General features: G+C 36.5%; 2 protein-coding genes across 2 annotated transcripts; one reads left to right on the top strand and one right to left on the bottom strand.

The window, feature by feature from the left end:
* Positions 1–106: 106 nt before the first annotated feature.
* LOC135848131 (uncharacterized) lies at positions 107–4,083 on the top strand. Its single transcript, XM_065367927.1, has 2 exons — positions 107–359; positions 511–4,083. The coding sequence occupies exon 2, from the start codon at positions 520–522 to the stop codon at positions 3,943–3,945; it is 3,426 nt and encodes a 1,141-aa protein (XP_065223999.1). The 5' UTR covers positions 107–359; positions 511–519; the 3' UTR covers positions 3,946–4,083.
* Positions 4,084–6,606: 2,523 nt separating this feature from the next.
* On the bottom strand, positions 6,607–17,554 carry LOC135846226 (small subunit processome component 20 homolog). Its single transcript, XM_065365201.1, has 33 exons — positions 17,345–17,554; positions 16,934–17,214; positions 16,526–16,862; positions 16,232–16,450; positions 15,868–16,152; positions 15,570–15,796; positions 15,040–15,487; positions 14,601–14,976; positions 14,364–14,523; positions 14,169–14,288; positions 13,924–14,094; positions 13,717–13,842; positions 13,490–13,629; positions 12,979–13,408; positions 12,706–12,911; positions 12,214–12,607; positions 11,748–12,132; positions 11,535–11,668; positions 11,327–11,462; positions 10,652–11,187; positions 10,316–10,571; positions 10,073–10,240; positions 9,751–9,982; positions 9,483–9,673; positions 9,240–9,407; positions 8,905–9,144; positions 8,683–8,832; positions 8,403–8,588; positions 8,043–8,316; positions 7,609–7,853; positions 7,375–7,521; positions 6,995–7,264; positions 6,607–6,842 (listed from the first exon to the last, which is right to left on the bottom strand). Exons 1-33 carry the CDS (start codon positions 17,387–17,389, stop codon positions 6,693–6,695), a joined length of 7,833 nt encoding a protein of 2,610 aa, XP_065221273.1. The 5' UTR covers positions 17,390–17,554; the 3' UTR covers positions 6,607–6,692.
* Positions 17,555–17,556: the final 2 nt, after the last annotated feature.

Raw genomic sequence — 17,556 nt, 5'->3', positions numbered from 1 at the left:
GGCCGTAACGAAATAACGAAAAAATTCCGTTTCCGTTACGGCCTCTCTGTTTCTTTTCTTGGTGAGTTGGCTAAAATGGCGAACAATTGAAACCTCCGAAGCCAAAAAACAAAAAGATGGACTTCTCTCAGAATTTTCTCTTGTTTTCTTCCATAAAGTAGCTCTTACTGGTGATTTTTTAGCATAAAACTAAAATTTTGCTTCGTTAGTGAAAATTGAGAACTCAAGTTTTTTAACATGGTCACGTATTGTAATCGTAAATGTCCTGAAAAAGACTTTAATATTTTATTCGTTGGTTGTTTGACTCGTAATCCTTGTTCATCTGTACACTCGATGAAAATTCTCTTCAGCGTTTTTTTGTGAGTTGAAAAATGATAACTATATATATCTATTAATTTCTTTATAAATTAGAACATGCTCTATGTAAAACACTGCATGCCAATCTACGTAGGGAGGAATTCCAAACCAGATGATGTTAGTTACACAATATTGCGATGTTTTGTTTTTCAGGTTTGTAAAATGAACAATGAGCCTCTGCTAACAGTATTTGAACCGTCAAAAGAACCTCGAACTATAAAATTACAACTAACCGAAGATACCGAAAGCGATTCAGCGGTCACCATATACGACGAGAACGGTTGCAAAGTAACCGATTACAAAGTTCTGTACGACGAAACTCAGTCACCCGTTGATACCGATAAAGAAAAGATAATCTCTTATATCAAAGACTGGGAATCTCAAGGAAACTCTGTGAACGAGAAACAAGCTCGTAAAATAGAAAAACGTAAACGTATTCAGGAAAAAAGAAAGCTCAAAAGAGAACGCAACAAGAAACGCAAAATGAAAAGCCTTATTCATTGTAACTACGATTCGAATCCGTTGGCCAATGCTAAAGATGTGCAAGAAGAACGTGCTCTTTTGAGAGCGATGAAAACCCAAAAAAACAGACTGAAAAACGTATTCAATATAAAACCGAATCGAATTATAAACTGTAACACGAACGTTCGACCGTTTGAGAATTCCACTATCGAGATTGGCACTCGAAAAAAACCCATCGATGTAGTGGTATTAGATTCGGACGAGGAAATTGATTCGGACAGCGACGATATACAAATAAATATCGATACGCCGCAGCTAGTTCGACGTAGAAATAGACCCAGCAAGAATTTTACCAATGATTGCTCGTTTGGTAGTCAGAATTCTTTCGTTATTTCGACTTCGACTTCGACTTCGACTTCGACCACCACTAGGCGTCGAAAAAAACAAGTCGATATTGTTCAAATTGTCGACAGCTCGGATTCGGATGTAGAATGTATATCGTGCGAAGAGTTTATCGAATCGTTAAGCGACGACGACGACGACGATGGTGATAATTCTTCGACCGCTAAAAAACCACGTTCGGGTGATACCAACGTCCGAAATAAATCTGCACCGAATTCGGATGAACTGATTTGTATTCCCGAAGACACGGAAGCGAATGAAGAGCTAGCGAGTTTAGTTGACAGTTTTGTCAACAAATATATTCAAACCGCTTTGCCACCGCTTCCTGAAATTTTACCCGATGCCGAATTCGACGCGTCGCAAATTTTAATCAGCGAACCAATCTCACTGCAACCGAAACTGTCGCCACCAGCGACTAGCTTATCTGAAAAAACCGCGAATAGTACTGCTCAGTTATTGATTACGGGATCGATTTCGCTGCAGCCCGGTGATCCGCGTGTGGCAGTTCTCGAGAAAGCTGCGCCGGCCATCACGATCTCGGAACCAGATTCCCCTCAATCGGTCCCTCGGACGCGAAATAAATCGAAGCAAAGCCCGAAACAAGTAACTTTCATTAGTACGGTAGACGAAAAGGAGACGAACGACGACGAATTAGTAATAATAGAAAACGAGCTGTCGGATAACGAATCGCTGATTCGGGATCTGATCGACGAGCCAGTTGAATCAGATCCGGCTATCGAACACGAAGAATGTCACGATTCGTCGGATGACTGGGACGACGTTGAAATTTCTTCGAATGACAACCTGCGTACGCTGAATGTGATAGAATTTGATTCTATTCCATCGCCGGATTACACTCCGTTCGATAGTATTCCGGCGACAGCCTCCAACTTACAAGCGTTCGCCGCGTTCGTTAAAAGTCGAGAGAAACAAGACTCGAACGAGATTAATAAGTCTGATGTATCCGAGGTTTCCGACGAGGAGCTTCCGGTTATATTAGAAGAGTCGGTGAAATCTACGCCAAAAGCGAGCACCCGAAGTTCGCCACCGCTCGAACGTCGTTCGCCCGAGTCGAATAAAAATTCCGGTGCCCCTTGGCGGAAACGTTCCCAAGATACGTCGTCGAACGAAGTACACGTTGTTCAGCATTCTCCTGCGATTCGTAAACAATCCACCGAATCGCCGAAGAAACGCGATCGTACTCCACCCTGGGAGGAAATTCAAGTCATCGAACCGTTTACTGCAAATCGCCGCAAACCTTGGGAGAAACGTGCTTGCGGCGAATTCAAACAAAGCCAACCAGCCCAACATAGTGCCGCTAACGAAAATCGCTGTTCAGCGCAGTATTGTCAGACGAGATCAACTTCCGAAACACGTCAGTCTGAAAAACCGTACCAAGTCAACTCCGATAACCGAGAATACCGACGAAATACGTTTTCCAATCCGAGATATTCGAGAAGACCGTACCAGAGCCACCAGAGGAACGCGCTTCCGCCTACAAATTCGGCCTCCTTAGAATTTCTCGATAAAAACTCGATCCGAATTGGCGATCCGGAACCGGAATCGGAAAAATCGACCAAATTGAAAAGCACTATCGTAAGTGTAGAACATGCACAACGTAAAGTCTCTCCAAAAATCAGTTACGAAGATGGACGTGATCGCGAATCAAATGAGCCCTACCATTCAGACAATTCGCAAAATAGACCATTTCATCGAAAATACCCGCCCGAATGGAGTAATACCCCTGACGAGGTTTGGGAGATAGATCCGCCGTATGGCCAAAAAGAATGCGAATGTAACGCTAAAAAGTCGCAAGAATGCGACAAATCAGCGGTACAAGATGACGATCAATACGTTCGTAACGCTCAGCCATTTAAACGTTGCAATAGCTACTCTACGGGACCATATGAAAATAAGAGATTCGCGCCTGAACGTAAAAGGTTCCATCAGGAACCGTACGAAGAGCAGAAATTCACGCCTAAACGTAATAGGTATCATCCAGAAGCGTACGAAGAGGATAAATTTCATCCCAACTCGCGGTTCAACAACGATCGTAAAATACCGTGGCGTAATAATCAAACAAATCGTGACGGTACGAATCAACGTGGTCATTTCCGCCGTAATGATCAGTACTATAATCGACAGAAGAACTACAACGAAAACGATTTCAATCAAAGTAATCGTTATCAAAAATATCCATCTAATCAATATCGAAGGTACGACAATCGTTACCCTCAGAATCAACGTTACCCTCAGCGTCAGACGTCCTCGTCATCGTATTCTTCGAATTACGATTACAAAAATCAATCCCAAACCCAATCGTGGTCGTCGTCCTCGTCGTTCCACCAGACTCGCAGCTCGCAGACGCAGACGCAGAATACTACCCAAGAAGCGTTGTTCACAAGACGTCCCGAAAAATTCAATTACAAAGCGAATGTAGACGATTTTGATGACCACGATGATCGGCACGAGCAACAGTCTTGTTACCAGGTCGAAAGTTACGAGCTTAACGTGGCTCAAAAGTTACAGTCTGGTCTCGGTGACGAAATTGAGAGTTCGTGGGAAAATAAAGTCGCTTCAGATTTTGTTCCAGTCAACTCTAACGCGTCGGTTGCGTCTCCGCCGTGGCATAGTGATAGCTCTAATTCTAATTCTAATTATCGCACTATTAAAGCGATTTCCAGAAGAGACTTCATTAATGATAAAATAAATACGAGAAAGTAAAGTGGTTCTGTTTTTTTATTACCTATATTTTGTCAGTTTTCATTGTTCGTTTACCTATTTTAATTCTAGTTTCTATGTTTGTTTTACAAGCCATACGAAGTGTTGTTTATTTTCATAAAATATACTTAATTGATAAAACTGTTCGAAATTATTGTCAGCTTGGTAGCGATCTACTGGTAGTTAGTTCGTCGAATTCGGTCATGTGATTGAAACTTCTTCATTTTCAGTTATTGTACGATGAAAAATTGGAAAACAAAATCCTGAGCTTTTGTACGTTGGCGTTGGTACGAGTAAAAATTAGTTACCTACATTGGAATTTGTGGAAATTTTAATCTATCATAAAAAAGTAAGCATTCATTGATCTGAAATTAAAAAGAAAAAAAAATGATGAAATAAAATTCAACTTATTCAAAAATTTTCCTTTTGCGACACAATTTCTAAAAAGAAAAAAAAAAACTCCTTTACTTTGATCTCCTTAAACAAAGTCCGTCAAATTTGGGAAAAAAGCATCTGATACGAGCATCTGGGAAAAATGAATGAAAACTATTTCTGTATCAAAATGCTTATGTATACCTATAACAATCTATTCCCCCTTCCAAGAAAAAACTTCAAACTTTCCTCAGTCTCCCAAATTAATGTTGGGTCTATTGTATAAAACCTCCAAAATTTGAAAAAAAAGAAGCAAAATTGCAGCCAGCAAAGAATTTTATTTCTGTCAGAATTTTTTAACATTACCTAGGTATCCGTTTTTCAAAAGCCCTCTTTCAAGCTATTTCGGTTTACTTAAATGATGCCCCCATAATTGGAAAAAAGAAAATCGAGTAGGTTAAGGTACCTTACATCAAAGTGGTGCTTGAATATTTTTTTTTGGAAACTTCCTAAATGATGATTACATTTTCTGCTAATAGGACAATCGGTAATGTTCTCTAAAAAACATCAAAAAGTAAGAATCGGCACAAAGAACATGCAGTTTTTAGTAATATGCTCCAAGAGTAGGCATTCACTTGAACTGTTTTGAAAGTTGATCAGCATGCCCTCCATGTCTACAAATCTGACACCAAGTAAAAACCATAAAAGAAGATTCCCACGACTTAACGGAAGTCGTTGGAACATTACTAATTCCAGGTCCTAGGTAGTAGGTAAGTGCTTTGAATTCCCATATTGATAAGACAAATGGCACAACGAGGCAAAGGTTTATGACAAGTTGAGCACGAGGTTATCTTGATACGCAAGAAATGTATTATAGGTAGATACTACCTATAAATTCTAGCGAGGTCACTTTCCCTATAGATTTCGACGTCACCATTTTTGATTTTTTATGTGAGTTGGCAGAAATTTATTTACTGTTTTTGAAAAGCTGGTGAATTAATTCAAACATAATGAATGCAATATTATCGACAGTGTCTAAATTTAAAAGTAAAGAATTTTTTTAATAAGTCAATTTGTTACGTAGCTATACCTATAAGCTTGTTATTTCTGAAACAGAATGATTCCTCAAGTTTTTTCATGTCCAACGTTTACTTTCAATTTCAGGTCATCCGGCTACGCCGTCTATACTGGTGATTTGCTATTTTGCTGGATCCCACTATAAATTCAGAACTGATATAGAATGCATTGTTAAAGAGATCCATATCCTGAAAGCAGAAGTGGCTTCGGAGTTGGAGGATGCCAACAATCATATCGTTAGAAATCTAACGAAGATTGAAACTCAGTGTGAGTCCTCGAAGTCCGAAGGTGAGTAGATTTCACTTTTCATCCGTCTTGAATTGCTCGATACTAAATTCTAGTTTATTTACAGTAATGAAGATGGTAGGTCCGAAGCGCTCTTGAGTATCAATGGGTATAGGTACTTACTTTTATTTCAAATGTGCATAGTTTCTTCTTAGTGTAAGGTATGTAGTTATGTGTCCTCCTCTCCATAAAAAAATGTATGATGAAGGTATTTGAAATAATAACGAGCTGTGAGCTGTGGTGTAAAATTGGCGATCTTATTTTGTTTTCAATTTTTAATACCAACCTAATACGTGTAATAAAGTTTCAAAAAATTAGAATTTTATCCCAGTTGGTAGGTTTTGTTTTTCATTCTAATCAATCCAGCGGATTTATTATTCTTACATAGGTATAGGTATAGGTATAGTAACGATCATTGTGTTTTTCATACATCTAAATAATAGGTACATAATTCAAAACCCACGTCACTAAATGCAGAAAATTGATGACATTTTTTCGCAAGAATCATCAATCGACATTTTTGCAGTGTTAGATAGGTTATAATTTGAAGGAAACATGAAAATTACGGGTACCTCTACCTATCTCAGCCAGCTAAATTCTTACGCAAAAATGGCAACTTTTCGGATAAATCGATTTTTTTCGTTTTTCTAAACTGAGGAAGATGCTTCGGCACAGTTATTTCTGTATATGAGAAAAATCAAAACGTAGGGATCGATTTTAACATAAAATCCAACAACTTCAAGGGATGGGAATGCAAAAAAATGAAAACTCTAGAACAAGAGCCACCCTAAAGAACATAATTTCAGAGTGGCATCGTCTCGTTATCTTGGTTTTAAGCTGCGATCTCTCAAAATTGTTGTCTTATTTTATCAAAAATATGTACGCAAAAATTCTAGATAATTGTTTCAATAAAGATTTTTAAAAAAATGATTCGGGGGAAAAAAACTTTTATTGAAAATAAGAACGAAAATGATATCACAGATCAATGAACATCGTCCCGCTGGACGGATAATCTTTCACTTGCTGCTAACGTCAACTAGTTTAACTCTCTTGCCACTTTTGAACTTTCGTTTACGTAATTTCTCCAGCCTTCTTTTCTTCTGTTCTTTCTTTTTCAACTGCTTCTTAACCTTAACGCTGGCTGACTTCTCTGGATCGGTTACAGCCTGAGAAAAAATTACGATATCGATTAATTGATCCGAAAGGTAAGTAAAAAGGTTATCGGGCCAAGAAGATGAGTATGAAAATACAAGATATTCAAATTTATAGAGTAACTTTTGAAAATACACGCGAATAAATCAAATAATAACGAACTAACCATTTGAGAACGAGTGACCTTCCTTCGTGTCTTCTTGATATTGAGTTTACGTTGAACTTTAGTGATGACCTCGTCGTAAACGGTTGATGGGATCTTTTCGCGATAGAATTGACGTACTTTTTCGGCTAGGGGACGAATCGTGGCACCTTGTTCGTCGTTGGTTTCCAATTCACGAACTATAGGTGTTAAAATTGTAGACAACAGAGGCGACAACGTAGCTTCGTTGAGTTTTCCAGCCATCGCGATGAATAATTGGTATACCATCGTTCTCTACAAAAAAAACACCCGAAATAATTACGAGAAGAATTAAAATATTCTCCGATACTTTTCTGATTCATTGTAAAAGAAATGAAGAGAAAACGGGAAAACATAATACGAACCACCGTATATTTCAGAGGAGCTTTTGCGACTTCTAAGGCTACCAGTCTGGCCAACTTTCTCATCAGCCACAATAACGACAATTTTTTAGGATCCACGGATTCGATATGTTTCAAAACATCAACCAAGTATAACAAATTGCTTCTGATCTGTTGAAACAAGAAAATGATTAATACGAGTTTGAAATAAATCGGCGGCGATTTTGATTGCCGCTTATATCGATATTTTCAACATACTTCTTTGACCAACAAGTTCATAACATCGTAACCGGGAGCTAATTGATCGCAAAAATCTAAGCATAAGCTTTTAACCATTTCTTTAGCTTTATCGTCGCGTAAAAATCCGTTCCTTATCTTTTTCTTTTTCGCGATAGCGTCCGCAATATGCTCGGTATTTATCGATTTCAGAATAATACCTAATATTTGAGCAGCTTCGAGACGTACCCATTCGTGCGAATGGCCCAAGAAAATTCGACAACTCACTGCAAAAAAATAATAATTAAATTTAAGGCATGGTCTTGACAAACAAAACAAAGGTTCAATAAAATTAATAGGTTAAAAGCGATTTTAGGACAGGGGGAAGGGAAGGGGAAGAGCCTGAATCGAAATTTTCCCAATAGGATCATTCGAGATACATGTACAATGAGCCGATACGGATTACAATTACGTACCTCCTATTTTATCGACATGTTCGACGTATTTCTGATCGGTCAGTATTTCAGGACAATTTTCCAGAATCATTTTATACAGATGGAGCGTTTGAAAAATCAAATGATCCATTTCGGTAGTCGAGTCCTCAGATTCGAGCTGAATGGCTTTCGGGGCTGCATTAGAAAATTGCTTCTCAATCGAAGGTAAAATCTGATCCAGTTTCTGGATAAAATTAAATTTCAGAGTAGACACGTATAAGCCCAAAATTTGTAACGCTAATCTTCTCACGGAAATCTGCGAATGAAAAAAAATATTAGAACGAATAATCGTAACCGTGGATTAATTCAGCTATGTAAATTGCAAATAAAAAAAAATTCAACCTTGGGCTCGTTAATCCATATCATAACTGTATCGAACATTTTATCATTTTCTTTTGTGCCTTTGACTCGGTTTATTATTTCGATCAAACAATCCGCTACCATTTTTTTGCACTCGGCTGATTCTTCTAAATCTAGTCGACAAGCCAAAGCGAAATGCAACACGTTTCCTAAATTTGATAACGATTCCTATACGAAAAATTAGAAATTCGATATTATTAAATTGAATCCAAGTTTTGAGGAGATTTTTCTATCTTTTTGAAAAATAACAATCAACACTAACCACGGGGATTTCTTTCAATAGCATGCGTAACATCTCTAATGCCGACTTGCGACCATCCAACTGATCGTATTTCAATTGATCTACGTAAAATTGCACGTGCTGGCGTAATTTCTTGCCATGAGGGTAATCCATCAAGTACTTGAAGTACACCTGTAACGAAACAAGTGAAATTATTCCAATCCAGAGTTCGAACGTAGATTAAAAATGGAAAAAATTTCGTACTTCTCTAGCCGTCGTTCGGATAGGTTCCGAATACGAACGTATACTCAATTCTGAAACGATCTTCATCAGACTGTGTACCTCTGGGATATTGAATTTCCGTTTAATCGCCGCTCTGATGAGGGAAAATCCTGTCCCGTAATGGGTGATATTTTTCAACAAGTCTTCGGCCACGAATAACATGATACGAAGTTGGCAGTTGTCAATTTTATGATCGAGATCGTGAACCAGCACTAAAGCAGCCTGATGAGAAATTCATTTCATTAGCTCGTGTCAAATCAAAAAAAAAAAAAAAAAAATGTTCTTTCAACGGGTAAAAAAATTCGGTCACATCTTACTTTGGCAGCACTCATCAAAAGTTCGGCATTTTCTCCTGTCATCGCTGGACTCGAATATTCTCCTAAAATCTCAAAAATCGAATCGCAAATATCACCGATGTTCTCGTTCAACGAGGGTAATTTTTTTCGAAACAATTTCACCAAACATTTCAGCGACAATATTCGTAACTGAAAAAATCAAAAAAAAGACTAAATTAATCTCTATTATACTAATTTTTATATGGCATTATCTTTTTCACTTACTTTAACATGCTGAGAATGCAAACAATCTTTAATAATAGGTATAAACGGATCCAAACGTTCTCGATACGTTTTTGGTTTCAATTGTTCCTGTCTTAAAGCTGATTCCAACAGTTCTAATCCAAATTCGATGATTACATGAGCATTTGTCCTAGCGCACGTTTTAATCAATTCCGGTTTGAGTTTTCGCGGTTCTGAGCAGATAAAATAGTATCGCATTAAAATCATTCGCAAAGAGTTTACCTTCGAAAATTATTTTCAAAATCGTTACCTTCGGGTATAAGTAAGGTATCTGATTTTTCGGGTACTTTCGTTTCGGTTATATTCTTGTTATTTTGATTTTCACCGGTCAGTTCTGGAATGCAATCGTTCGAAATGCCGTAGGCTAGTTCCAAAATCGAATTCGTATCGATGAACTTGTTCTTGACCAGACCCAAAGCAACGTACTGCAAACATCTTCGTATTTTGTTCACTGTTTTTGTTGACATGTTTATCGCTAAGATCTACGAGGGAAAAAAAGGAAATAAAATTAATACTTTGAAATGGCATTTTCGTGAAATAATATTCAAAAATTTATCGAGCAATAATCGTACCTGTTTCAATGGTAAAATAATGTCTAAAACGTGACATTGCGTTATATTTTCGGATAAGATATTCAACATGTGGTAACTTTTATTTCCTTTGGCTTCCGGAGTTTTACCAGTTATCTTGCCGACTTCTTTTTCTTCGGACAGCTTTCCAAATAGATCCACAATGCAAATCTATGCGAAATAAATGAGTTAATTTTACGAAATGAATTTTCTTCGCAAGTACATACGAGATCACGAAACACTCACCTCCAGAATAGGATCAACGCAAGAGTCGATTTCACCCTCGATAAACAGGTCGCTGACTTTTTCCAAAATAGCGTGGCAAGTTGACACTAGTACGTGAATTTGGAAACCTTTCGTCAATATAGACATCATTTCGGATAGAAGCCGAGGCAAATATTTCGGGCCGACTTCTATTAAAACATTTTGCATGGTTTCTCGGGCAATTAACCGTATACTGGGCAGCCTCGATTTCAAATATGTGCTCAGTTTCAAGAAAATTCTGCGGCGCAAAAATCATCATTTTAATTAGAAAACCAAATTATGTAATAATGATAAATCATGTTAAAGAAAAACACTCACGTCGATATATACTCCTCGAGTACAGCTTTAGGTAATTTTTTCATCAATTTAACAGCAGCAAAAGCGATCGGTATGCTTAACACGGCCATCTCTTCTTTATCATTATTTTTATCCTTTTTACTCTGTTTATGGTATTGATCGGAATCGTCGTACGCCAAAAAAATACGATTCAGGCTTGGAATCAAGAAAGACTTGATGCTGCGGTATACCCTGGTAGCGTCCGAACGACACAATACAGTCATTCGTTGAACTACCGGAAGTATTTTTTCGTCTTGACTTTCATCGACGATATCTTTGGCTTCTTCGTCAACTTCCATAGGTTCGATATCGTCGTCATTTTCAACTTTATCAGATTTCGTTACGCAATTGGTTTGATCAGCTTGGGAGATATCGAAATGAAACGAATCTAAAATTACAGACACGATGCGAATTGCCTGTTTACGCAGGGTAACATTTTTACGCATCTCCATAACGTAAAACTTGAGGAGTTTTTCGTAATAACGCCAACTTGATAGACGGCAGATTATGCCCAGAGCCTGAAATAAAAAATAAAAAACACGAATAAGATGCCGTACATCTCAAAAGTTCTTTCTGATGCTGGGAGAAATCTGAATATTTCGCATTCGAGTTTCGGAACAGACTTTCGAGACAAGCTGTAAATTTACTAAAAATTACCTCAATGGCGGCATCAATCAAGCCATGTTCGTTGGAAAATTTAGCAGACAGCAAACTTTTGGTGACCAATGGAAAAAGAAACGTCAACGTGTAAGGCGATGGTGATCTAACTTGCTGAGACATTATTTCGGTGAATCTGTCAATTAGAAATGATGATTAAACACGTGACGAATGCGCGGTATTTTCAGAATAAACCGAGCAAATTTACCTTTTTAAAGTTTTTATCCTTCGGAAATGTTGCAAATGTAATATATTTTCAAAGAAATCAGTTTCAACATCTTCACGATCGATCAACGGATGCAAATCTCTGAACACGAAATGAATTTTGCTACATTCGCGAGCCTAGGATTAAAATAATTCAAAAATTACAACTTTATAATTATCGAGTTAGAATAATGACAAAAATAACAGTTTCCCTTACCATAAAACCTAGTAAAGCTAAAGATTCGTGTTGGTAATTTTCATCATCGCTCAATATTCCTTCTCTGATCAATGGAAGTAGAATATCATTCAGAAACAAATTAAGCTGTTTTTTATCATCGGAGAACTTCTCGCATAAAGCAGGGCATAGATTTTTCAAGCACAGCCCAGAATGATCCCTTAACGCTATATCTTTGACGTTTTTAATCATATAGAAACAATTGTAAACGATGAAGATGCCCGAGTAGACGGAAATTTGTTCGTTGTCTCGAGCTTCGTTGATACTTTTGAAGGTTTTCAGCCTTCCATCGTAGTCGGGTTGACCGATCCATTTTTTATCGTCCAAATTCAAACCGCAAATCAATTCCGAGTCGATAAATTTTTTCCTACGAACATATTGAAAAAAATATATGGTACTCATTTTTCCAATTGGTAAGCGAATTCATTTACTTGTTACAGCTACTTACTTTGTTTTATCTGAAATGTAGCTCACAAGTTCGCATAAATTTTGGCGAACTGAATGCGTTGTAGCGACCCCCAATAAGTAGGCGATTTGCAGTAAATATTCTTTAAACCGTTCGGCATTTTTGAAAGTTTTGAATAAATTGATTATCGTGTCCAATAAGGGAGTAACGACGTCGTCTTCGCCACTGCTGGTAACTTTGCTTCGTAGAATTGGTAGTAAAAGATTCAACAAAACTGCGCTGGATTCTTCATTTAATCCGAATTCTGATACACGTTTCAAAATTAGCATATAAACGCTGTTCAGTCTGATGTACTTTTTCGATAGAGATGCCTGTAAGTATTGAAGAACTTCGGAAACATATGGCATCAGAAGGGTCATTCCGTAGCGTTGATTTTCTAAAAAAAAATAAATAATAATAATTAATAACATAATTAGTATTCGATTAAAAAAAAATTTTATAACAAAGAAGGGTAACATTTTTCCAAAATCTTACTTTTTTTATTTTTGTGAACGTCATCGTGATACATGAACTCGCGCATTTCTTCTTCGTCTATTTCATCTTCCAAGGTTAGTAATCTTTCCACAACCTCGACAACGGAATTCTTCACGTTAAAGTAAACTTTATCATTGTTCAAAAGCTTCATTAGCACCTCCAAAGCGGTCAAATTTCTAGACTTCTTTGCCAACAAAGGGAAAAACCTGCAATAAACAATCGTCATTACAAATGGTTCGATTCAAAATGTAAAAATAATTCGTCAATGCATACTTTGGATTCTTGGTGAAAGTAATGAATAGCTTCATCAACGGATTCGGGCTCTGTAAACATTCTTCCGAAATTTTTTCTATCCACGAATCGACGAAAAATTTAAACAGAGCGTTCATCTCGTCTTTGGACCAAACGTATTCGAAATTTTCCACAAAATAGATGATCGCTTCGAAAGCGTTCACTCGCATTTTACTAATAAGATTATAATAACAAGGATGCACGGAAGATTTTTGATTTTGCAACGATACCACGATCGAAATACATTTCAGTAAAACACGAAGAAGATATTTTAACGCTACGTCTTGTAAAAGACCGCCACATTTTTTGAAAATTTCCGTAACGTGGTTTAGGTAATTGAGAACCCACGAAGGACTTAAAGCTTTCTCGAGATTGACTTCTTCGAATTCGTGAATCACCGGATCGGATGGATCTGCAAGGAAAATCATCGTGATAAATTAGATCAGCAAACGCGAGCCTTCGTGGCTATGATATAAATTAGGTGAAAAGTAACCTTTCACAACGGCGCTGAATTCTTTGAAAATCATATCGAAGAAGAAGATAATCTCGTCTTTTTTACAGTTGACCAAGAATTCAAACATGGCTTCTCGTAAATTACCAGCTGATTTTTTTCTCACTTTACCAAACAATATTCTAGAAACATAGTTAATTAATTAATAAATCGTCGTTACGATATAATTTTGATTATTTCTCATTTAAAAAGGTTTTACAGCTTCTTACTTCAAGACGATTTTCATAAGGTAGGGTACATCTTGCTCAGGAATCGTGTTGGACTCTAAATCTGATCTGATGAATCGCAATTGATCTTTGATCGTGTTGTCGTTGGTCAGCAAATGGAGTCTTTCTCTGTGTAATGAAATAATTTAGTATTGGAACGCACGAGTATCAGACTGAGTTCTGAGCCAGATAAATAACGAATCAACTAACTTGTAAGAGTTCATGTCTTTGATACGACAAATGAAACTAACAGCGTATTTCTGAATATCCGAATTACCATTCGAAAGGAGCTCGAAATGGATATCAAATATATCAGATTTCGATTTCTTCGGCAGCTGGTTAGTGAGGTTATTTACGAGTTTCAAATATATCAAGAACAATCTGAAAATAATTATTATCATTAATTCAACTTTCAACAATGAGTAATATGAGAAAATAATCATTTGTTCACTTACTTATTATAATTCTTGCCCGTCTTTTTTCCAGTTTCAACGAGATCTTCAGAAACCCGTTCTTTAACTAATGTTACGTTACAATAAGCGCCATAATCGTTATTACTAGCAGTATACTCGGACCTGAAAATATTCGATGTTATTTACTCCTATACTTACAATAATCGAAAAATGAATAAATAAAAAACGATTCTTTACTTATAAAATTTCAAAAAATGATCAGCTACTAAATTCTTATCAATGCAGGAGTAATTTGATATGTTAGTCATTATACTCGAAAGAAGGCATCGAACATTGTAGAAATCAGGTCTATCATCAACTCCGTTCAGCTGATAAAAATGTTCTTTTAAAAATTCACCTGAAAAAAATTCCTCATTTCAATTAGTTCGTCCTCGTAACTTCACAAGTTTTAAAATACAGAGGATTTCAAATTACATTTGAATTCAGCTTGTACGTCTTCCATAACTCGATCGAAATTCAAATCATTCGTAGCAACCGCCTCTAATTCTTCGGTGAACACGCTCCACGCATTCGGATCATTTTCTAAATGCGACTGAATCAGTTTCTGAGTAGGTTCCCACATGTATAAAAAGTTAATATACATATTTCCAAACAGAAATTTCAGAACACCCAGTCTGACGTATTTATCGGCGATATTGGCGAATAATTCGTCGCATTCGAATTTCTGTAAACGCTGCAGTTTATCTCGGTACGTTTCGATAGTCGGATATATCATCTCGATTTCGGAGATTTGATCGAATACGGGACTTATGTTCATTTTAGAAAGTACGTGCGACGAGAATAAACGAACCTAGAAAATAATACGAATTAAAAATAAAATCTATCCGAGCGCTTTCGAAACCGTTTAAATTACCTTGTGAAATGGCGAAGATAAATTATTAATAAGACGAATTTTTCCTTCATCCGAATTCAAACATTCGAAAGCGCTGCTTTCAGATAAACTATCGAGTATCCTCAAGGAGCACAGATAATTATTAGAATTAATGTATTTTGCAGCTAGTGCGATGACTTTGTTGATATTTGAGTCTTTCACGCTGTCGTTCTTGAAACGATATTGAACGAAGATCAATAAACTGTACAAAAGCTTCGCCTTGAGTTCGACGTTTTCCGTAGCTTCGATACAAGTACAAAGACTTGAGAAAAACTTGTCAAATTTTTGAGCAAATTTCGCAGCTGGAAGGTTTGTGAAAGATAATACTATAATTGAATGCAACGAGTTCTCCACTTGATGGATATTTTCATCGGATACCTTGTCTAAAATTTTGTTCAAAAGGAATTCGGTGAACGTGCGAGGAACAGATCTGAAAAAAAAAAAAAAAATACAGTCAACATCAATGGCATTGTCCACCTCTAAGTTTGAAAAATAAAAAAGCCAACACGTACCTAAGACCAAGAGTAAAAAAATCTAGCGAATTTTTCCCCGATTCGAATGAAAAATTAGTCTTTGTGTAAACGATTTTCGTTAAAAATTCGCTCAAGTCGTCGTTTAATCCTCGAATGTTGACGTACTTCAAAAATTCGCGAAAAACGATCGATTCGTATTGATTCAGTTCGATGATTTTATCAACGAAGCGAATAGCAACTTTGTCATCATCAATGTTGCCCAAGATCTGAAAAATTATAGTTTTATTTTAAATTCGTTAAATTATAAGCAAAATAATAATATCTCGACATTATTTACTTTGACGATCATTTCATTGGTATTCCTAATCTTGGTTGAAATTTTATTCGTGGTCAAAATACAGCATAATACGTCGATTAAAGTCACGTGTAATGATTTGAAGTTTCGTATTTCTCCGTTGGTGACCAAGTTCATTGCCAAGTCGGTGATTTCTTGAGGATTCGACAACAGTACTTCTCTACCGTTGATAAATTTCAGTATTAACTTGAACATGAAATCTAGATTTTCGGAATTGTGAACGCTGCAATCGCGCTGCCATTTGGAGTGAAATTCGTTCGTTATTTTCTGTAGAAAATATTCAGCATCAGTAAGGCGAATAATAAATGAATATATGAACTAAAATAACTACATAACTCGTTATTACCATAAAAGTATTCCACACAGGAGCGATATCAGTCTTCGACGTAACAAAACTAGTCACGAAAGATACTAACTTCTCACATATTTGAAAAAGTAGGGCTGATGACTTTCTATCATTTAGTTGTTTCAATATGACAGATAAAAATTCTTCGGTACAACTGTGAAATTGACTCGACACACCCGTCATAACTTCGAAAAATAATTTCGAAACACCATCCAGTTCCTGTAAATTATTCGAGTATTATTTGTAGGTTTGTACGTTAATGAAATAATTTATTTCATAAATGAATACACTTACATCGCGACTTTTCTTGACGTTTTTCAAACTGAGTAACAAAAATTCCAACTTATCGCGTACTTTCCGAGCGACAAATGCGAAACTTTCAGCAACAAAGTTATTGATATAGCTCGGTTTGGACGAACTAAGAAGTGGTAGTAATTTTGGTAAAATAATGTTGATGTTTTTCACGATGTTGGCCCAAAGAAACTTGAATAAATGAGCTAAACAGGTAAAAGTCCATTCAATTTGCTCGACTTCTCGGGTATCTAATAAACGAATGCATTCTTGAAGAACGCCGGGATTAAAATAAGGAAAAAATTCTTTCCGGAGATCTTTTGCTACGGCCACAATCAACCTGAACAAACACACGCAATGTAAATGAAACTTCCCAAAGTAAATAATCGTTTTTTGAATAGTTTTTCTTACTCTAAAGCTGGCTGTAATGATTCTATATCGCAAGATTTTAAATGATCGAGTAACGTTTTCATTATATCATCTTTCAGCACGAGAAGTTGCGGTAAAGTATTGACATCACTCGGTAATTTTTTTCTCAGCTCGTAATACCCGGGAGAAAAGCTTTCTGTGTTCCATTTAGTCAACGCTTGAGCGTAATATGTGATCTCTTCGTCATCTTCTTGGTAAGGATGTTTTACTTTGTGAAACACATCGTAATCGATGGATGATATACGTTCGGAAAACGTTTGAAACTAGAAGAGGACAAACACATTTGAGTTATATTTTATGTAAATAAAGATCCATTGAGATACGACACAAAAAAGCATCCCTGTTCACAGGATTTCAACTTTGAGTGAAAATATATCGTTTGGAAATACATACTTTGAATGTGTTAGAAGCCTTATGGCGTTTCGGTTTGGTCTTCATTGCGTCGTTGTTCAATTTTTCATCACAAAAACGTACAAATAATTAATAATGTGAAATAATTACACCAACATACGATAAATTTAATTTAATGAAAATCTATCCCACATTTTTTTCAAAATATTTTCAATCATCTTATCACTCGCCGAGTCACATGGCATGATTCCACA

Source organism: Planococcus citri, chromosome 5 (genome assembly GCF_950023065.1).
Source record: "Planococcus citri chromosome 5, ihPlaCitr1.1, whole genome shotgun sequence".
In the NCBI taxonomy this organism is placed as follows: Eukaryota; Metazoa; Arthropoda; class Insecta; order Hemiptera; family Pseudococcidae; genus Planococcus; species Planococcus citri.
Note: the sequence above shows the minus strand (reverse complement) of the source record. Positions and strands in the feature narration are given on the sequence as shown.

What these genes read in the sequence shown, in the direction of transcription:
- LOC135848131 (XM_065367927.1), top strand. Translation starts at nt 520, where the DNA reads ATGAACAATGAGCCTCTGCTAACAGTATTTGAACCGTCAAAAGAACCT.
- LOC135846226 (XM_065365201.1), bottom strand. Translation starts at nt 17,389, where the DNA reads ATGAAGACCAAACCGAAACGCCATAAGGCTTCTAACACATTCAAA. An exon ending in TATGGATTAACGAGCCCAAG is followed by an intron (nt 8,317 to 8,402) that starts GTTGAATTTTTT and finishes TTTCATTCGCAG; the next exon opens with ATTTCCGTGAGAAGATTAGC. An exon ending in TGAACTTGTTGGTCAAAGAA is followed by an intron (nt 7,522 to 7,608) that starts GTATGTTGAAAA and finishes TTGTTTCAACAG; the next exon opens with ATCAGAAGCAATTTGTTATA.